A 22753-nucleotide genomic window follows, 5' to 3' on the forward strand; every position below is an offset into this window, starting at 1 on the left:
GGCCGGAACCGATGAGGTTTGCCTACGTATCTCACATCCGGTGAAAATTAGATCCGCTTAGTTCGGTAAAGATTAGGAATAAAGTAAATAAACTAACATTTTTTTTTGAATTTTGAATTTTTTTTCTTTTTTTTTAATTTCCGAAAGAAAGACTTATTAAGAAGAAAGAAAATATTTTTGGATTAACATTTTTATTTTTTATTTTTTATTTTTTATTGAGAATTTTTGAAAAAAAAAACTAAAGAAGAAAGAGAATATTTTTTTTGACTTTTGTTTTTCGGATAGAGACTTCTAAAGAAGAAAAAAAAATATTTTTGAATTTTAATTTTTTTTTCTTTTCGAATGAAAGACTTATAAAAAGAAAGAAAATATTTTTGGTTTTAAATTTATTTTATTTGAAATTTTTTAAGGAAAGACTTTTAAAGAAGGAATTAAAGGAAAAGAAAAATATTTTGTGGATTTTGTTTTTTGAGAAATTGGGGGCCGGAAACGATGAGGTTTGCCTACGTATCTCACATCCGGTGAGAATCAGACCCGCGTAGTTCGGTGGGTGTTGACATAACAGAAAAACATGATTTTTTTTTATATTTATTTTTGAAAATATTTGGCTTATTTTTAAAATGAATCTTCTTTTTTTCCCCAATATTTCGGCAGAGTTTCAGGATTTTTCAAATACCTGAATTTTTTAGAACCGGGTAAGTTTCTCTCTCCTTACTCTTGATTTTTCTTGATTTTATTTCCCTATTCTAGAAGATGATCAACATGCAAGCCGAAACAAATAACTGTACAAGTAGCACGTTAAATGCATCAGAATGGTCTTTTAAATTGGGTACACCTGTCCTAGACGGACCCAAACCCTGTGTTGAGTCCCCAAAGTCAAATGCACGTGATGCAAATCAATGTACATACTAGGGATCCGACATAAGATTTGTTATTCTAGGTTTAAATCCTGGTGGAGAAGGTATCTAGACTGGCTTACTCGAGCGGACAACTCGAACCGAGGAGGGTCAGTGTACCTATAGCATTGCTTTCCGGCTTAGCTGGTGGTGCTCCTCGCCTAAAATATATGTAACTAAAATCCTTCACCGGGTGACAAACACCTCAGCTATCTCAAAGAAAGCGGGTTATGTCAAGCAAATGCCCAATTTTTATTTTCAAGAAGACTCAGAGGGGGTGCGTGAGAAGATAGTTTATATGTACAGTTCAACAATATCAAAGCATTAAAAAGCGAACAGGTAGCACATTAGGTACAAATAAATCGCAATATATACAAAATTAATAAAGCCAAATAAAAAGTCAACATGTGCAAGCTCGAATTCTGGTTGTCCCTAGCATAGTCGCCAGTGCTGTCACACCTCTTTTATACCCCCCAAAAAGATATGTATTATGTATTGTGGATTGTGGATTAAAGAATTTTTCCAATTAAAGTGATAAATTTGAGTAGGGATTATTTTAATTACAGAGTCGCCACTTGGAATTGATTTTTCGGTGTTCCAAGTCACCTTTTATTTGAATCCCTAGTCAAAGGAAGGTTTGACTCTATTATTATTGGTTTGCAAAAACAAAATCCGGGTAAGGAATTCTGTTGACCGGGGAGAAGGTGTAAGACATTCCCCGAGTCCCGTGGTTCTAGCACTGTCGCTTTATTTACTATATTTGACTTATATTATTTTTTAGATAAACTGTGTTTTATTGGTTTCCATATTTTATCTATATGCTTTTATTGCTTGATTATTCGTAATTAAGAAATTATCTTGAAACGAACCACGTGTGTGTATTCGTTTGTTCGGTATCACGCGTACATGTACACAAATAAGAACACTTTATTATTATTGAGATTGTTTCGTCAAAGTTGCACAGACGCATACCTTGCCTTTATTTTTGGAAATCGTAACTATGTCATGCGAATGTATACATAATCACGATGGTTTGATTAAGATCGGGCCTAGATTAAACTAACGTATTTATGAGTATTCGAGTATTAATCAATGTAAAAGAAACTATGCCAACTTATTCTAGTTCTTCACGGCCGAACGACTAAGCCCAAACCCCCCCATGGCCCAGCTTATATCTTAGCTAATGACCCACTTCAATTTGCATAGTGGCTTATTTCTTATTAAAATAACCTCTATTTTTCAAATTACTTTTTTGTAATAATGTGATCTTATGTCTTCACATCTCAAAAAAGTATAATATATGTAAGCAACAAAATAATTGGAGCCATCAACATTTACCCCATTTAAGAACAAATAAGCAGATACTTAAGATTTAAAATTTGAAGATGCCAAAATTTTAAAGTTCTCCGCCTTTCACTTCTTACTCACTTGAATTCCAATTATCACGCTAGCTATCAATTAGTTAATGATATCAAATGAATAATTAATCACACTAAAATGAAGCCAACATGCTAATATTCTTCAAGGAGCAATTCAAAGCCAACTAAAATAGGATGCTCAAAACTTAAAATATATAAAGATCATTTATGGTGTATATAATAAAAATAGTGATGCAATTAAAAGATGAACCTTTAGAAGAATCTGACTTTGAGAGGTTTATAGCAGGGGAGTCCAAAAGCAAATAAGAACTCCAAACAGGACCTTGACGAACTAGAAACTTCGTCGTACAAGGCGCGGACCTCGACGGCACAACAAACTTTGAACCCGACCTCTTCGAACTCGGCCAACAATGAACGGATGAGGTCAACACCTGTCGGGTTTTAAACAGTGGTTCAATGTGATTTCAATGGCGGTTTCAGAACTGTTTAGTGCTGATTTCGAGGGTCAAAACGGGTAGCAATTTTGGTGTTTTCTCGCTACTATTGCTGCTGCATTTTTGCTGCAGACTTTTTTGTGTGAAAAAGAGCTATTTTGGGGTCATTTTCGTAACTGTTTTAGGGGTGATTTCGGGCTGAAATTTGAAATAGTTTTACAGCCGAACTGCTCATGCGTTTTTGCACATGTTGCAGCTAATTTTTAATTGATTAAAAGAACTTCAGGGATTGACTTTCATGGCTGAAAAACGGGCTCTTCGGAGGGTGTTGAGGGTGTTAATGATGGAGGTTTTCTGAGAAGTAAGATGAAGTTGTTTTCGGCTTTTTCCCCGATCTCTTTTCCTCCATCTCGTCACTCTCTATCTCTATTTTTTTTGTTTTTCATATCTGTACTCTTTCCTTTGTGTGTTATGTGTGTGTTTTAATGGCTGAAAATGGGGTATGGGATTTGTGAGTGGGGGACAAGCATGAAGGACAAGGGAAAGTGGAGTAAAGACAAAATGTGGTATTGGTGAGATGAGTGGGCGAAAATTCAAGCACGGTCAAAAATTAGGTGCTCACACAAAGTTGTGCTAGCAGACTACGTGTATTTTGTATGGAAGGAGAGGAATGCAAGACTCTTTCAAGCCAAGTCGAGTGATTGTGAGACACTTAGCAAATTAATTGTACAAGAAGTACATTGTCGAAGCAACAAGAAAACAGAGAAAATACTGAACAGATTGAACTACTATCCGATGTAATAGTTAGTGACTATTAAAAGGGTTGTAGAAAGAATGTATAGAGGAGGGAAGGAAAGTACAATAAAACTTTGAACATGACAAAGCTCTAAGGGTTCTGTTTTGATTTGTAAATATTTTTTTCCTAGTATATATAAAATTTTAATTACCAAAAAAAAAAAAAATCAAAATGCTATTTTCCTCTTTTACAATGCCTAAGTTTGTGTTGCACATACCAATTACCCCTCTCCAAACAGCAAATTAATGAGGACAAATTGGGGGGATGTGATTGTTTTTCATTTAACCACTTAGGGGTCGTTTGGTAAGATGCATTACATAAATTAATGCATGCATTAGCTTTTGTGTATTAATAATACCTTGTTTGGTACACTTTTTAAACCTATGCATTAGTTATGCAAGCAATTGCAATTATACACTTGGCAGAAATCATAGCAATTGCAAATCTTTCTTCTCTATATTTGTTAAAAAAAGAAATCAAGCATTTTCACTTTACATAACTTTTTTTAAACAATATATATATATATATATAGCCTATTAGGTGTAAAACAAAATGGAGCTCCTATAAATGTGGGACCTAAAATAGTTATTTTACCTGCTTTAAGGAAGGGTTGTTCCTAGTTTACATAAAACTTCTCACACTTAGTCATGGTTAATTAATCTACATTTTCACTTTGCCAAATCACTTAATAGTATAAGTTGATATGACTTGATATAAACACTCAGTGCGGTTATAACTTTTTTAAGGTCTCATTAAATTTCAACAGTCTCGATTCAAATTCAATATCAAAAAGGTCGTGGAGAAGGAGCTTACGTATTTTTATAAGCGTGCAAGAATTAAAGAGAGATGTTAGTATTGGAAATGTATTTGGTTTCTTAATTTAGTAACAAGAATTAAAGAGAATGTCTATTATTCACAATTGGATCGGGGTCTAATTTTTAAAGCAACGTTGGAGGCGGAAAATGATTTTCACCCATCATTTATATGCTATTAGAAGGTAAACATTTGCGTAGCTGATAATAATTGTTGCTATGTGATCAGGAGTTCACGGATTCGAGCCGTGGAAACAGACTCTTGGGTAAGATTGCGTACAATAGACCATTATGATCTGACCCCTTCCCCGAACTCAGCACATAATGGGAGCTTATTAGTGCACCAGGTTGCCCTATTTTTAAATTTATCCGCCGTTAGCTATCTAAATCCTTGTGGTAGTATGCTTAAGTAGTTGATATTTCTTGTTTATATTTTCAGTAAACAAACCAATTAATAGAGAACACTCTTTTTATCCGAGATGACTTTGATCGTTCACACTTCATGTGTATATTTCCAATCATTCATTTTATGGAAAACGAGCAATCAGGGTATAAAACTGATCATTTTAAGATGGATTGTACCTCTCAACATAAAATGCAAAGTACTGTACACAAGAATATGCAGATCCAGAATCTATAAGTGCAAATGCCTCATCAAAACAAACAGTGAGAATACCTGTTTACCATGGCGCTAGCATGTATATCAAAATTAAATAAAATTTCTGAATATACGAAGAGGTGCATCAACTACCTTTAAATTCTGAATCCACCTCACCGATGTTGTGGATGTCTCAAGCGGTAGAGACCCTACGCTAGCAATGATAATGCTAGAGTAGTGATCCTTGATTGGGATCAACATTCAGGTTCATGGCCAGAGGCACCGAGAGGGGTCACCGGCACCCATAAATTTAGGCAAAAACTTCATATATACATGTATATATTTTTAGAAAATAGTGATATATTAGTAGTGGACACCCTATATACAAAGCAGATTTTGATTGAATCAAAAAGTGCATCCCGACCTTTAAATCCTGGGTCCACCTCTGTTCGAGGCAAATCTGACGACCATCCCCAGAACTCTTAGCAGGCAAAACCAATACATGATATAGCAACTATGTCAAGTATTCAAGTATACAACTGGCTGAACATATAAATAGTAATATCTTTTTCTTTCACTATTAGGGTACATAAATAAAAAATGAATTATATGTAATCACAATCAAGGAAATGTTGTCTAAAATGATTCACAACTATTGCATTTCTATGTTCAACAACCGTGGGAGAAAGTAAAATAAAAGGCAAGAACCATCCAGGGCAAGCCCGTACAGCAATGAATTAATAAGAATTTTATGGTGCAGTTGAGGTTGCACAATGAATGGCATTTTTAATGCATACCTATAAACCAGAAGAGCGGTGGTAGGGGCGCTTATTAGTTGACGACAACATTCACATTATCCTCAACGATGGAGGTGTTCAATGAGGTGTTGTTAATTTTTGGTGGGCCTGAATGCCGCCTTGGCCGGGCAGGTGAAGGTGGATAAGAGAGCCGCTTCTTCACAGGCCCTGCTGATCCCTTTTCTGGCGTGCCGTTCTCCACGCCCAATGGACTCTGCAACCGTGTTTTTGCTTTTGCAGACTTCGTAGAGGCCATGTAACTTGGGACTGAGGGAGAGCTCGCCAAGCTCTCATCGTCTCTTATAGATGACCCTGCAATGCTATGCCTCCTGTTCCGTTCTGATTGCACGCTAAACATGCTTCGAGCATCATCATCATCTTGGTTTATTGCACTAACTCTTGGGCTTGCTGATTTCAGTTTTCTCGCTGTTACTGAAGCGGCTGGCTTCGAAGGAGTAGTAGGGGATGAAGGGAGTTCAGAATTCAGCTGATGACGGGCAAACGCCCTGGCAATTTCACCTCCAGTAATGCTCATGCTTCTAACAGACATCTGATCATTTTTACATTCTTTCTCAGATAAGCTTTGAGTTTCCCAAGGCCTAGCACCTGTCCATCGCTCTAGCCAGCTCCAACCCCACTGAGGATTGGTTGGATCCATAAACAACAAATTGGCAGATCTTGATGATTTCTTCCAGGTTTGCTATTCAGTTAAAATTTTACAGAATCAATGACAAATTGTCCTTAGTAGCTCGAGAAAGATGATAATGATAACATACATCAACCTTTCTATCTCTAGTCTTGCATTACATCTTGTATAATAGGGCTCGAGGCCTAGCTATTAGCAATCATCCATTCTTAATTTTGGACTATGTGAATGTTAGCAGTATTGAGAAAAAGGGTCTTTGCACCTTAGGATGCGGCATACATCTAAAACCTACCCATGGACCAAATGTAGGCTTTTGCACTGGACTGTCCTCTAAAAATGATAATTCTATCTATAGATCACAGGTTCGAGCCATGGAATTAGCCACTGATGTTTGCATCAGGGTAGGCTGCCTGTGCAGCCCTTCCACGGACCATGAGTGAACACGGGATGCTTTGTGCACCGTCTGCCCTTTTGCCCTTTTTTTATCAATAAAACAAATATTAGTTGAATACCTGGTGAGAATATGAATACGCAAGTGCTCTTTCTCGTCTAATTGCAGCTTCATATTTGCTGAGCAAGCTAGCTTCAACCTGCTCCTGCGTTTGTAGACTATCATCCCATTCCTCTCCTCTCTATCAAATATGAGAAAACAAAGAGTGATGTTGGATGAGAACTTCGACTTCATTCAGAAAAGTTCATATAGCCACCAGTATATAGATAATTCACCCAAAGATGAAAACCCCCTCCTCCAAAGAAAAGAAATGGTAGTATAAACTTGGCTGACAACTCAGAATACTACAAAGATCCCTAAGCTGTTCACAAGAGAGCAATAGGAACAAAAAAATATTGCTCAAAAATAGAAGGGAATTGACCAATTACAAGTTGGGACAAACAGACCAGACGTTTAAACCGGTCAAATATGTAAACAGAAAATTTTCAGTGGCTAATAACTGGATGGTCAAATGTTGATATATCTAATTCTAATCCCATCTTGCTGCATATTCTGAGGTCACCATTCCCATAAATTGACACATCATTTTCCTCCGGAACTTTCAATGAGACACTAAATATGACTAATGGCATCCTAGTTATTTTGACGGGAAAATTCATCTCAGGCGTGCCTATTGGAGAATCATGTTCCGCCAGAAATAAAGAAAGAAACTAACCCTCAAACTCTCGAGTTCTTTCGCATGCTTCTGCATAAGCTGCCTCTGGAGAGCTCGGTTCTCCTCCAACATCCTGATCCTTCTAGAACTAATCTGAGATTGAACACGAGATGAAGCCTGCATGCATTTGAGAGCATTTGCCGTTTGTCGTTTGGCAGTAGGTCCATCAACAAGTGATTTGAGTCTGACAAGTCCTCTTAATGCCCTCAATGCCCTCCTCGCCTACAGATGATAAACCAAAAGTCAAACAATTAAAAAATTGCTCCTACATAAGGAAATATCACACAAAGCAAAATGAACACTATAATTTAAAAAAGCATACCAGATAACCTCGAAAGGCAGTCTGAACTCGGATTGCAGCTACTTCTTCATTTGATTTACCAGCGAATTGGTTCACTGTAGTTAATCGAACAACCTCTGCAGCAGCATGGGCAGCTGCAACAGCAGCTTCAGCAGCAGCAGCTGTGGCAACTGCGATGGAATAAGCATGTTTCGTCTGCTCCTCTTCCACTTCATCAAATTTGACCTCTTCCACAGGAGGGGCAGGACGAGGAGGCGACACTGTGGCGGTCACCACAGTCGAAGAATCGGGGAGCGTCTGCTTTTCTTTCCCGAACCATTTCTTCTTTGATTTACTTGCTTTCTGAAATTTAAGCACAATAAATATCAGAACCATCGATAAAAGAGATAATTTTCATAAGGAAAGGAGTAGGGAATTGCTATTTCAGTATACCTTGTCTGCCTTTTCCTTAGGATCAGGGCTCAGAGCCTTCTTTACAGAAGAAAACCAGCTTCCTTTCCTCCCCATCTTCTTTTCATTCCTCAATTTGCCCTATAACATAATACATTACATTAATTATTTAATCTACATCAAAATGCATCACACAATTTTTGTGAATTTTTTGTTATGACAGAGAAATCCATCTGAAGACGACCCTTTGGGCCGACCATAGCTAGGGGCGGAACTAGAGCACGACCTATGGATTCGGCCAAACCCAGTAGCTTTTGTCCAAATCATGTATTTGTCTTAAGAAATTCATCGAATATATACAATTTATTAATTTAGAACCCAATAACTTAAACAAATTACATTCCTTAACCCATAAACTTCAAATCCTAACTCCGCCTCTGACCACATCCTTTGAAACTCGGGGATTGATGGGCCCGACGCTCTACCCTTCTCCACTTAAATATCAGAGCTAATTCTCTTGGTGTACGGCTCACAAATTTTGTGAATTATTATTTAATACCCCAAAATCCCCCTAAGTTATTAAGTTTTTGTCAGTTTCCTATTTAAACTATTCGGTGTCCCAAAACCCTTCATATTAAAACCCCCCCTCATTGCATTCTTAGAGGTGCGTATAGTACATGCTCCTAATTGTCTAAAAAACGTGCCATGTAGCACTACACGTGGCTATTTAACTCAGCATAAAACCCGCATAAACTATCACTTTTTTGTCAGTTACCTATTTAAACTATCTGGTGTCCCCAAAACCACCCTGAACTATATTTTCCTATATATTAAAACCCAATATTGGACTTTTAAAGGTATGTCTGTCTAACTATATTAACTTATGGTTTGTACAAAGTTTTTTTTATAGTTTACTCATGATGATTGATTAATTCTAGGAGTTTTGGCCAAAATAATATCTAATGTATTGTGTTAATTTTAGGTTTAATTGTGATTGTGCTTTACTGCTTTATGCTAGACTCCAATTGATAAGTCCTTATTTATATTCACTTTGTAGCACAGTAAAAATATAAATAAAGGTATATAGTGTTGCATTTCTTAAAAGTCATTTTATATTACATAAAAAAGATTACACAAAATAAAATTTCGCAAATAAAAAACCAATTGGCCAACAATTATATTCTCTAATTTCAGATTACATAAAGAAGGTTCAAGAGGTTCAACTTTATTCTCTGCAAGGTGTTGAGTTTAATAAGAAGATTTAAATTGGTATTCTTTCAACAATATGTGTAAGACGTGAAAAAAGACTAAAAAAAAAGAATAAATCATTTCACAAGAGAGGGAGAAATTATTTCAGAGGACACCCATATGGAGAACTGAAGAAAAAAAGTCAAAAAATGAAAGAAGGTTAAAAATAAAGAAGAAAGGTGGAAAAATAAGGAAGAATGATGAAAAATGAGGAAGAAAGATGGATATAACAAAAATAAGGAGAATATTTATTAAAACAAATTAATTTGAAAGAGTGTTAGGCTAATTAGTCACTATTTTCTGTCAGGTAAGCCATTTTGATGGCTTTTTTCAATTGTTACGCGCTCCCAAGCTAGTATTTACACACATAATGCCAGGTCAGCGACTAGGGGATTTTAATACGAAGGGCAATATAGTTCAGTGGTATTTTGGGGACACCGAATAGTTTAAATAGTAAACTAACAAAAATATGATAGTTTAAGGGGGTTTTAGGGTATTAACTCAAATAAAATGTACAACAACTTTAATTGTGACTATCTATAGAGATAATGGAGATTTGGGATTATAATCTAAGATCTGTGAATTAAACTTTCATTGCTAATAAAGATCCCAACTTTTTAAAGTGTCTATATTAGCTCAATCTAATTCAAATAGTACAGTAACTACAAACCCAATTGGACAAATTAAGCACCAAATAGCAACAATCCAACAAAAAATATACAAATTAAAAGACATTTACATAATGTGACTGCAATCAGCTTCCTTTTCAACAATAGGCCAAAGATCAAACATACATTTATCAAATATCCCAAAAATAAGAAGAAAAAATTTAGAAAAATGAAAATCAAACAGGAAACAAAAAAATATAGAGCTAAATTACAATAAAGAAGCATACATTAAACTTGAAATTGGTGAAATAAGAAAAATATGCAGTAAAAATTGGAGCTTGACAGATCTAAGGAAGCTTACATTTCTTTGTTGCGTTCTTGAAAGAACTTAGCTTTATTTCAGATATATATCTCTAACGCCAAAGTAGAGAAACAAAAAGATGAGAAAAGAGCTGGACCCCTTGAGGTATTAGGTGTCACCCCACCCCTTTTGAGGTGAGTACTGAGTACTTCTAGTAGTAATAAAATAATAGTGAGATAAAGAAGAGAGAGAAAGCAGATCTTGGCTGAGAAGAATTCTAAGTAAAAAGGATATTAGAATTCTAAGCACGTCTTGATTCCAGTGTAAAGTCGTCTTTGTTAGTAGCTCGTTATCTTATAGTCATAATCTATCGTATTGTAATTAATTTATTATGTTGATAAATATAATACATAAATTGATTATATTATTTGTCGTCGTTTCATGATGTCATACACTAATACGAAGATAAACTTATAATGCTATAAAGAAAATATTGGATACAAGACCAAATCGATCAGTATATAAAGTGATATTTTTTGTCGTTATATAAAAACGAATTTAATGATAAGATGTAATAAAATTTAAGTAACAATAAAAATAAATACTATATTTAATACAATACTTAATATGATATAATACAATAGGTAACAGATATCAAAACAAGTTGTTAAAGTGAGATTTTGTAGCGCGAATTCAAATTTAGCCGCTATAAATATCGGTCACCGGATGAAAAAAGAAAAAAGAGTAGAAAGAAATAGCTGGTTTTGGCTTGTGTGTGACCCCATCTTTGAGCTGGAAAAACAGGACCCCACTTGAATTACTCAACCCCTTAACCCCTCGAATTCCACTATGCTTCTTTAAAATATATATTTTTATAAATTCTGATGAATAATGATTTTTGTGCTCTCTGGGTTCTTGTTGATGTGCTTTTAACAAACCATTAAGCCGACAACAATTTCAAGCATTGATAAATTCAGAGAAGAAAAGAATCCACACTAGGGGATCAAAAAATTTCCTTATTTGGTTGAGAGTTCAATTAGTATAAAATATCATACTGAAATATACACTTACGTACACAATTATATGCGTATATTGAAGGGTAAAGATTAATTTTAGTCTGCGACATAAATTATTTACATTCGATAGCAGCAAACATGTATAAAATTTATAACATACAGAAATGTATATATATATATATATATATATATATATATATATATATATAAAGATATATTTTTTGACTATTATATTTGAGAACGACTATACAATGTCATTTTTCCTGTATTAAATCATAACATAATGCTTTAAATTTGAGAAATGAAGGATTGTAGTGATTTGTGTGGGTTGAAATTACATTTACAGTCCAAAGTATACAGTGAAATGACTTATTATGTCTATTAACATGTCATCATTCATAGTAGAAGAACAACCTACTAGGAATATATACTTACGATATCACATGATTAGTCAAAATTTGTGTTGTTCTAGAGCGACAAGGGCTATAATGGAGTGGTAAGTACTCTTTCATCTTTAATTAGAAGTCTATGGTTCGAGTTCTGGGTATGAAATTGACTTTGTTAGGAAGTATTTTACCCTAGAATATGAGACTTTCCGGCATGAAGTCGGATTTAGACCGGCACCAATACGAATACCGGACACTGGGTGGGAAATCAGAAAATGATTATATATTGTTTTGATGAGTATATTTTCATTTTTGAATCACATTTTCTAATGAGCAAAAACCTTTGATCGTTAGAAAACAAAGTTTTGGTCTTTTTGTTTGTTAATGGACAGTGACTTCTTTAAAGTGAATAACGTTCCAATCAGAGTGAAGCTGATGCTTTACCAAAATTATTTGAAAATGTCTACTTTGTGACGACTATAACAAAACATCAAAAGTTTTTGAAATAGAAAAAACCAACTTATTCGGACTGTTAATAATATAGACGTAAAATTGAAGTAAATTCTTTTTTCTTTGTTTTATTCTTTTGTGGAAAAAACATGGAGCAAATGTGTGATGACCACTACATTCAAATTAGTAAATACTAAGTTAAATCATAAGTGATAACATTCATTCAAAATTTGATAATTAGTGATAAAAGAAAAGAACTTAAGAGAAGACTAATCTTTGAAGAGGATTTTTTAAGTTCCCATATGGGTAGACTAGATTTTCATTTTCTTTTTATTCTTTGCCATGCCAACAACTTGTAGCAGAATAAGTACAATTAAAGAATAGGTGGCTTTCATTTATATTTAAGCAACAAGTTTGAATATTTAATTCTCTCCTAGTGGGACTTAAAAAGGGATGATTGTACTTTATGTTATAAGAAATCAAATTATGGTGAATGTCTACTCTTTCTCCATGATCTTCTCAAATGCTTAATGACATATTCAATGACATATTTCTATGCTTAATGACATATTCAATGACATATTTTTCTTCACTTTTCATGCATATATAAAGGCCTTGTAATAGATAAGAAAATACACACAATTGAAGAAGAAAATCTCTTCCTTCTCTCTATCTCTATTTCTTGTTCATATTTTACTAAATTGCTTTTATTTCATAACAACATGTCTTGTTCATGTTTTACTAAATTACTTTTATTTTATAACACGTTATCAGCATGAATTGCTCATTTCATGATCTTCTACGTCAAGACTATGTAAATTATAAGCAGACAATGAGATCAAGTACAATGAAAAATGTCTTGGATGATAATACAAAGATAAGTTTTACATTCATCTAAACCCATTCATACTTTCATATCTTTGTATTAACTTTATGTGCAGTATTTAGTTAAAATATTTTTTTCAATTGTATCCACTGAAATAAAGAATTGGAAAGGTATGTCTTTATTTGCTACATCTCTTATAGGACAAATATAATATTCCAACGTATATATATGTTCTGACCTTTTACATACTATGATAGATAATTATTAAGGTAATTTAGTAATAATATTTTTACCATCACATGATGTATTTCATTGAAAGCAAAATTATCAAATATATAGGCGATTTTACAGTACCTTGCAAATTTGGCATTGGAATATACAATCAATATAAACTCATTGTAGTTATAGTTTATAATAGTCACAGTTATGCATTAAGCCTTAAATATTTTTGCTGGAAACATAAGGCTCATTCCTCCGTATTGAATTTTTTTGGTGAAGTTCTTATAGTCTTTGAAATATAAGTGGTTATAGGTTATCTGTACCTTTCCCCTAATTAATTTATTAAAATATAAAAGTGATTGTATCATTTAAAAAATATGGCATATATCCTAACTAGCATTTTTGTTGCAGAGGAACTGTTTCAAGATTGAAATAGTTATATATGTCTTCTTGAAAGTTAATCTACTTATACCTATAATTATGAAGTAATAATATTTTAAAGGCTTGAGTGTGAGTCCTAGTAAATTTTGGCCTATTATGCCAAAGATTGAGGGTAAGACGATGGGTTCAACTCCCAACGCACTATGTTGATGAAAAGACGGTGGATTCAAGTTCTAACGCATTATGAACTAGCATACCTTTATATGGGTAAGACATTGGGTTTGAGTCCTAATGCACCATATTCATAATAATAATAACTAAAAAAAAAATTATGAAAAAGCATGAAGCTTGTCCCACTTGATTTGCTCCATTCTTGAAGTGAATGTGATAGCAGTGCATGATAAGTCTAAATAAAGACAAGTGGTTAAAAAATGAATGTGGGCGTGCGAAAGGCCAAAATAATAATAGTTATCACTATGGTAATTATAAAAAGGGAGAACAAGACAATGTTTTCCATCAAATGGGTATGAAGAAAAAAAAGATCATATTGTATGATTATACTCTATTCTTTGAAGAGAATGTGACTTGTGATAAACATTGAGAATGTATACTCATTCCTGAAAGTGAATGTGAAAATATATATGTAATAAAGATTATGCATAATAATGTACTTGTGCATGGTTGGATAAATACTACAACTCACCTCTAAGGGAGGTTTGAGACAAAGAAAGATAATGAATATATCATTGATCGCATACATGTGATACGCCAAATATTTTATCAAGCCTTATGAAAGTTATTAAAAGCAAAATTAAAGCAAGAAATTATTTTGCTTATGATCATTTTGAACATGACAATTATTATGATATGATTTTCTTTGTGAATGAGACATTCATTATATGGATGGTGTGACAAAAGATCTTGTAGTACAAAAGCAGTTAAGAGATCTGAAAGAACTAATTTGTTACTACCCGAATAAATGAAATTGTTCATGACATTAATCTTGTAGTAAGTCTCAAAAGAAATATTTTGATTTACGAATATATTAGCCAAAGTAGCTGGCATATTGAGACTATAAATGAAAAGAATATTGAATATCTTTATATTACTATAATCATACCGGGTAAATATGAAATGTTACCTGACTTTTCTTCTATTTGTACTACACAAGTATAAGCATGATGATGCAATCACAAGCCACAAGTAAACTAGAGGTTTACTGAAATAAATATTAGTTGGCATGACCGGTTGACCATCTCGGTTCAATTATGATGCGAAAAATTAATTGAGAATTACATTGGCATATATTGAAGAAAAATATAAGATTCTTCAAGAATTCTCTTCTGCTGCTTATTCTCATGATATACTAGTTAAGGTTGGGATTGAATCTCTTGATTTATGGAACAAATAAAAGGTGATAAATATATGGGCTCAGTCACCTTCCATGTGGACCGTTTACTATTATATAATTTTAATAGATGCATTTATTCTATGGTCACATGTGCATTTGTTATCAACTTGTAGTTTGGCTTTTGCAAGATTGATTGCTCAAATTATTAGAGCACAGTTCCAGAATATAAATTATGATGATTTATCTTGATAATACTGGTTTAAATCCAAGTTGGTTTAGCAGAAATTGTATGCCTCCAATTATATCTAAACCATTGGTTATAAGAACAAAATTGCCAAAATAAAATTCGGCATGTGATGTATTATTTAATATACAACAACACTTGTACGCATCTAGCGAAGTTATGATAAGTTCTCCCTATCACAATCGGTTCAGGGTCAGAAACCAAATAATTTTCATCTAGAAATATGAATGTACTATATGATTTAATTATTCCACCACAATACACAAAGATGGATCCCCAAATAAGGCTAGTGATATTTGTTGGTGACCCCAACAATAGGGGGAGAAAATGGGCAACTGAAAAAGTAATGTATGTAATGAATTATTATGAGTACATCTAGATTCTCGTACGAGAAAATGTGAACTTGAAGTTCAAGTGATAATTCATTTGCAAAATATTGCCATGCGTATTTGCTGACCCAAAACTAAATGTCATATTCAGCTGCTAATGCTCCAAATAAAATAAATTTTATAATGAATAGAGTCTATGGCATGCATGAAGCATAATAGACTAATCGGTTTCAAAGATAAAACTCCTTGAAGAAGGAGATGAGCAAATGTTCAAGATGGTCATAATAAGGAGGCAAGTGCTCTAGAAGAGCACCACGACATAACACTTTATAAGACCTCATGGGAGAGGCTCAGGTACCTGAAGATAATAAGATAAAGAGATCTCAATAAGTTATGTCTTTATTGGGTAATAGTAGAACCGATATAAAATGATCGTTGACGATATTGTTAATATAATGTAGCGCTCAATATTATTAATATTGACGAGGATCTTGAGCTCAAATCTGTCATGAAATTTGGACAAATAAATGATTGGCCAAATAAAAAATACGCAATGAAAATTAATTTCACCTGAAAAATATGAAGTTGGACGGATAGTCCCAACATCTGAAAGTATAAAACCAGTGGAGGTATAAATGTGTTCTTGTGCGAAAAAAAGGTCAAATCGATAAACATAAAGACGACTTGTGTCACAAATTTTTTTATAAATATCCTGGCATTGATTATATAGAGACATGTTCTCCTGTGGTGGATGTCGCCATTTCAGATTTTAATCTAGCAATACAAGAAAAACGTAATATGCATATAATGAAAATTATTGAAGGATTTAAATTGTTCTGAAGCATATTAAGGTTTTCAAGAAATTTATTAAATAAAGCTTCAAAAATCCTTATACGGATTAAAACAATCAGGGCGCATGTGGTATAATCACCTGAGTGAGTACATGTTGAAAGAAGGGTACAAGAATGATTCAATTTATCCTTGTGTCTTTATAAAAAGATCTGGATCTAAATTTATTATAATCATCGTGTATGCTGATGATTTAAATATCATTGAAACTCCTAGGGAGCTTCCTAAAGCAGTAGACTAATTAAAGAAAGAATTTGAAATAAAAGATCTTGGAAAGACAAAATTTTATTTTGGTCTACAAATTGAGTATATGAAAGATGAAATTTTTGTCCATCAACCAGCATACACTAAAATGATTTTAAAGCGATTATATATGGATAAAGCACATCCATCCCGACCTCATGAAAATAATGAAGAGCTTCTTGGTCGCGAAGTACCATATCTTAGTGCAATTGGTGCGCTAATGTATCTTTCTAACATTACAAGGCCTGACATAACTTTTTCAGTTAATGTCTTAACAAGATATAGCTCTGCTCCTACAAGGAGACATTGGAATGGAATCAAACACATATTGCGGTATCTAAAAGGGACTACCGATATGGGATTATTTTATGGCAATGATGCAGTCCCGATCTTGTTGGTTATGCCGATACTGGATATTTATATGACCTACACAAGGCTCGATCTCAAACAGGCTATGTGTTTACATATGGAGACACTGTCATATCTTGGCGATCGACTAAGCAATCAATCGTAGCTACTTCATTTAATCATACTGAGATAATTGCTATTTATGAAGCAAGTCGAGAATGTGTATGGTTGAGGTCTATAATACATCTTATTCGAGACAAATGTGGTTTGAAGTGTGACAAACTACCCACAATTTTGTATGAAGACAATGCAGTATGCATTGCCCAATTGAAGGGAGGATTCATAAAGGGGATAGGACAAAGTAAATTTCACCAAAATTATTTTTCACACATGATCTTCACAAGAATGGTGATATCAATGTGCAACAGATCCGTTCAAGTGATAATATGGCTGATCTGTTCACCAAATCTCTACTGACGTCAACCTTCAAGAAACTAGTGTACAAGATTGGGATGCGAAGGCTCAAGGATGTGAATTGATACTCTCATCAGGGGGAGTTAATACGTGTTGTACTCTTTTCCCCTTACAAGGTTTTGTCCCATTGGGTTTTCCTTGCAAGGTTTTTAACGAGACAACCAAAATGCGTATTTCTAAACATGTGTACTCTTTTTCCTTCACTAGGATTTTTTTCCCATAGGGTTTTTTCCTAATAAAGTTTTAACGAGGCACATTATCTATGAACATCCAAGGGGGAGTGTTATAAGAAAAATCAAATTATGGTGGATGTCTACTCTTTCTCCATGATCTTCTCAAATGCTTAATGACATATTCAATGATATATTTCTATGCTTAATGATATATTCAATGACATATTTTTCTTCACTTTTCATGCCTATATAAAGGCCTTGTAATAGATAAGAAAATACACACAATTGAAGAAGAAAATCTCTTCCTTCTCTCTATCTCTATTTCTTGTTCATGTTTTATTAAATTACTTTTATTTCATAACAACATGTCTTGTTCATGTTTTACTAAATTGTTTTTATTTTATAACACTTTATAATTATTTGAAAAGTTTCAATTGAAATGCCAGGATTGGAATGTATTTCTATATCTGAAACAAAATTGTAATTGACAAGAAAAAAGACGAGAAAAAGGGATAGAATAATAATAAATATTACAAGATAAACGAGAATTATGACAAAAAAATAATCCTGAATTGCTAATTGATTATTGCTTTCTCTTATTTTTTTTTCCTTCTGTTTGTCAAAATAACTCTGATTTATATTCATGTTGAAAGTGGGAGATTCCATAGCAAAATTTTGGAGCAATCATTTGGTGGAATTCCCATCAATTTTGTCTCGTCTTCAAGAACTTCCTTTCTCACAAATTTCAAAGAATCCTGCAAATCCAAAGAAAAAAAAAAAGGTGAGCCACAAAAGGAACTAACATTTTCTTATTTTAAAAAATTGTAGTCCTCATAATTTATTTGATTTAAGGTTTTTTTATTTGATTGGATTAATGTTTATTGTAGGGTCTATGGTGTACGTTGTTGAATCTATCTATCTATCTATCTATCTTCTTCTTCTTCTTCTTCTTCTTCTTCTTCTTATTATTATTATTATTATTTTTCAAAAGCGATATTTGTGAAACATATTTTTCCTCCTTTGGATAGGGAAGTTATTTTTCTCCAATCATGAGAAAAATATTTTTAAAATATTTAAGCCAATCAAATATCAAAAATTAAAAAATATTTTTCAGAAAATATCTTCCTTCGTACCAAACACACCCTAAGAAAGTGAGAAAATCCTGAAGGTTAGTTGCTCTTTTATTTTCATAACTTATTTTTTATCAAAAGGTTTTGGTAGAGTTAGTTGTTCTTTTATTTTCACTAGTACTTATTTTGTTGAAGGTTTTGGTAGAATTAGTTGTCATATATTATTAATTGTATGTTTAGGTATATTGCCAGTGTTAGCTTTTATGTAGACTTGGCTGTCTATTCTCAACTAATGATGGTGATTAATGGAAGCTTGTTGAGGTAACCACTTCAACTACAAATTTTAATTTTCTTTTCCTTTTTCTTCAGCACACAAAACACTTGCATATAGATGTAGGAATTGAAAATTTAGGTTTTAAAAAAAAACATTTTTCATATTTCAATTTAGAAGAGAAATTTAGTGCAAGATATCCATTTTCTTGAAATGGAGAAAGTGGGGATTCACATAGTTAACCCCCAATACTTTTGGGACTTAGGCGTAGTTATTAGGGCAAAGATCACTTTTAGTTCGCGGCCGAAATTATTTATATCAGGTAGCCACAAAAGTATATATAATTTGTATATTTTTTGCACATAACATAGAAAATAAATACAAATACAAAAAATATATATATATTTTGGTTATACAGTGTCATTTTTTCGTTATTTATTGTTGGTGTTGTTATCAAAACTATTTACAAAGTATTCTCCAATTAATGTCATTTGATAAGATCAACTTAATTAAAATGACTTTTACCAAAGTTAGGGCATGTACGCCCATAAAAAAAATTACTTTTATTTTATTTTTATTTTTTTCGGAATCAGTAGTTGACCATGAAATTTCATATATAACGTGAAGTTGAATTTTGAAATTTTTCGAAAATTTGAAAAAAAATCCAAAAAATTATTTTTCAAAATTTTCACTTCAAATTACTCACAAAATTTAATAACAGCTTCAAATTGTATTCATGTAAAAAAACAACTCTAATTATTAAACATTATTTTCACTTTATTTTTTTTATTTTTTTCACAATTCTTATGTCCAAACGCCCACTTAATTAACTTTGAAAAATTGTATAGTAAATAATATATACCTGAGAAGTGTCTTGAATAGAAGAAGTGCGACCCCATCTTTCTGGATCCCAAAGAATTGAACTGTTAAAAGCAACACTTGAAACTCTAATTGGAGGCCTTTCATCTGTTGAATTATTTGCTTTCTTCAAATGCCACCCCATAACTTCAGATGAATCACAAACTGGTCCCTCTATTATCACTTCCTTCTTGTTTGCAGATAATAATGCCATTGGCCATGTCCCAAATCCCCTGCAATTTAAAACATAGGCCATAAAATCAAATATTTCCCTTTTTTGGTTCTCAAAACCGTTATGTGACCTGAAAATCACAGGTTCAAGCTATGAAAATCGTCTTTTATAAAAATACAAGGTAGCGTTGCATATAATAAATTTAATATGATCCGGCCCTTCTCTGGACCTGTGCAATTTAGTGTACCAGATTGACCTTTTATTTATTGTCAAGCCAACAACAACAACAACAAACCCAGTGAAATTCTACAAGTGGGGTCTGGGGAAAGTAGTGTTTACGCAGACCTTATCCCAACTTTATGAAGATAGAGAGGTTGTTTCATGTAGACACTCGGCTCAAGAATAGAAAAGAAAATAATAAACAAATAATAGCATCAACTTTTATTTTTATTGTCAAGCTAAAATTCTAATAAAGAATGTATTATAGAGTAATGAGACTCAATGAGCCATGTGTTTGTATAAGTTGTCAAAGATTTTCTTGGATTCTCCCTTTATAAAGACATAATACAAGATGCTTAATTATTTAAAGAATCTGTGTTAACACTTGCGTTTAATAAAATTAACCAAAATAATATGAAAAAAGAGAGTTTGGATATGATAAACTTATTATATTAGTTAGGCTTGATTTTAACATTATAATTAGCTAGCTGTTATTGATGCTTGTTTAAGTAGTAATAAGACCTATAAGAGCCAAGAAAATGAGCCCACTAACTTAGGATTTGATCAAAAACTACTATTTTTTCATGTTATTTAAATCTGCGGGGCAGAAGTTCCCCAACTAACACTTACTTAAATGACGTGAGATTATCCAAATGATTCGTGTTCAACTTATCTACACTAACCACATAAAAAAAAAGCTTCAGGTCATTTAAAAGATGACTATAGCTAACCGTTTATAAAAAGTGCGACTAGTAACCTGGAAAATAAGATATATTACCTACTATAACTTGTTAAAACAACTTGAATGGTTATTTTTTCTTTCAAGAACCTAAGTAGACGTTTGGACATAAAAATTATAATTTTTGAAATGATGTAGTATTTGGAGTTATGTGGAAAAGCAGTATTTGGAATTTGAAATTATGTTTGGACATGCAATTCACTTGAAAAAGTATTGCAGTTTTGTGAGTAGGGAAACCAAAGTTTATGAAATTTTTTAAAAAGTGGTCAAAATCACTTTTTTGGTTTTTGAAAAACTCATTTTCGCAAAAATTTCAAAAACTTGCAAATTTCATGGACAAACATGTTTTTGCAAAAAAAATAGAAAAAAGGGAAAAAATATCTATGGACAAACGGGTCCTAAGTTAAACGATCACATAAACTCCTACATACAAAAAGAAATTGCAATATTTATAATGGAAATGATTTTTAAAAAAATATGGAGAAGTAGAAATTAAGAAAACTTACTCAATTGCTCGAAGTTCATCAAAGAAGCTGAGATCATAGACATTTGATAGGCTAGCAAAATGAACAATCCCACTTAACTTGTGATGTTCAATGTGATTAAGAGCCACATTTCTTTGATGATCCACTTCTTCATGTATATTAGTGAAATTCTCCTTAAAAACCAAGTGCCTATACATAATTCCAGTTTTCCTAAGTATTTTTGATACATTTGAATCCTCAATTTGTTGCTCCACAACCACCCATAAAATTGGTTGTGGAATTAATCTCAATGTGTTTGATAATCTCCTTAGTAGCATTCCTCTATTTTGATCTTTCGCGCTCGTTGGAGTGACAATAATTAGTAGCCTTCTCGGATTCAAGAACTCACCATTAGCTTCCTCTTGTTCTTGAACTTGATCTTGATCCTGTTCTTGTCGCTCTTCTCCTTCTTCTTCTTCTTCTTTTTCTTCTAAGACCTTTTCTGAATGTCTCGTATCGTTTAAGTTAAACCATTCTGATGCTACTGTTGTTGATGTTTCGTCTAACAGAGGTTTATTGAAAGTCTCACTTTCTAATCTTGAATGGTGCAACATATTTGGTTGTGTTTGATTTGATTGAGGAATTTTAGGAATAGCAATATTCCTAGTGGAAAACAATGAACCTTTGCCTGTTGGAGCAAAGCCAGTGAAAAACCCCATAACAAAACAAAGAAGAAAATGAACAATTGCTTTCTTCCATAGTTGCACTTTTTTCTTTGATCTTTCTAAAGAAACCATGATTTAAAATGTGAAGAATCTTGGTTTTCTTCACTAAGATGAAAAATATAAGGAAATGATGATGCAATAGGCAAGGAAATGTAGCATGGAAATTATATATAACTAATATGGTTGAGAAATGAGAAGAAAAAAACCTTTTTTTTCTATCAATTTGGTGAAAAAAATTATATAGGGAGCTAACAAACATATAATTGAAGGTGTTGGTTGAATAAAACAAAGTGTTAGTTGTTTTCTCAATTTTATTTATTTTATTGGGTGAGGGGTTTTGCTTGAAGTAAAAGAAAGAAGAAATAAAGCAAAGAAATTAATCATATGCAGAAGGAAATAAGTTGCTTTCTATACCAAATAGTAGTTGAGATAGAAAGCTCATACACCTAAAATGTCAAGTTTTAGGAAGCAAGAAATGATTTTCCTATTTGAAACGGCATGCACCTGCTATTTTTCATATTTTTTTAATTTAATTGAATTATTTAAGCAAGTCGGTGACAATATAAATTTATCA

General features: G+C 32.8%; 2 protein-coding genes across 2 annotated transcripts; both read right to left on the bottom strand.

The window, feature by feature from the left end:
- Nucleotides 1-5467: 5467 nt before the first annotated feature.
- Nucleotides 5468-10571, bottom strand: LOC104117325 (protein IQ-DOMAIN 2-like). The gene is made up of 6 exons (XM_009628370.4): nucleotides 10433-10571; nucleotides 8258-8356; nucleotides 7847-8167; nucleotides 7525-7746; nucleotides 6871-6990; nucleotides 5468-6412 (listed from the first exon to the last, which is right to left on the bottom strand). Exons 2-6 carry the CDS (start codon nucleotides 8330-8332, stop codon nucleotides 5747-5749), a joined length of 1404 nt encoding a protein of 467 aa, XP_009626665.1. The 5' UTR covers nucleotides 8333-8356; nucleotides 10433-10571; the 3' UTR covers nucleotides 5468-5746.
- A 7524-nt stretch (nucleotides 10572-18095) lies between these two features.
- Nucleotides 18096-22460, bottom strand: LOC104114548 (beta-1,4-xylosyltransferase IRX9). The gene is made up of 3 exons (XM_033660894.2): nucleotides 21497-22460; nucleotides 19865-20093; nucleotides 18096-18416 (listed from the first exon to the last, which is right to left on the bottom strand). The coding sequence occupies exons 1-3, from the start codon at nucleotides 22249-22251 to the stop codon at nucleotides 18303-18305; spliced, it is 1098 nt and encodes a 365-aa protein (XP_033516785.2). The 5' UTR covers nucleotides 22252-22460; the 3' UTR covers nucleotides 18096-18302.
- Between the last annotated feature and the right edge of the window lie 293 nt (nucleotides 22461-22753).

Source organism: Nicotiana tomentosiformis, chromosome 7 (genome assembly GCF_000390325.3).
Source record: "Nicotiana tomentosiformis chromosome 7, ASM39032v3, whole genome shotgun sequence".
Lineage (NCBI taxonomy): Eukaryota > Viridiplantae > Streptophyta > Magnoliopsida > Solanales > Solanaceae > Nicotiana > Nicotiana tomentosiformis.

Bases quoted from the DNA above. Each gene is read 5' to 3' on its own strand.
- LOC104117325 (XM_009628370.4), bottom strand. From the start codon at position 8,332: ATGGGGAGGAAAGGAAGCTGGTTTTCTTCTGTAAAGAAGGCTCTGAGC. The intron at 8,168-8,257 runs GTATACTGAAAT...CTTAAATTTCAG, and splicing joins CTAAGGAAAAGGCAGACAAG to AAAGCAAGTAAATCAAAGAA. The intron at 6,991-7,524 runs GTTAGTTTCTTT...CATATTTGATAG, and splicing joins AAGAACTCGAGAGTTTGAGG to AGAGGAGAGGAATGGGATGA.
- LOC104114548 (XM_033660894.2), bottom strand. From the start codon at position 22,251: ATGGTTTCTTTAGAAAGATCAAAGAAAAAAGTGCAACTATGGAAGAAA. The intron at 20,094-21,496 runs GTAAGTTTTCTT...TTTAAATTGCAG, and splicing joins GATGAACTTCGAGCAATTGA to GGGATTTGGGACATGGCCAA. The intron at 18,417-19,864 runs GTATATATTATT...TTGGATTTGCAG, and splicing joins CTATTCAAGACACTTCTCAG to GATTCTTTGAAATTTGTGAG.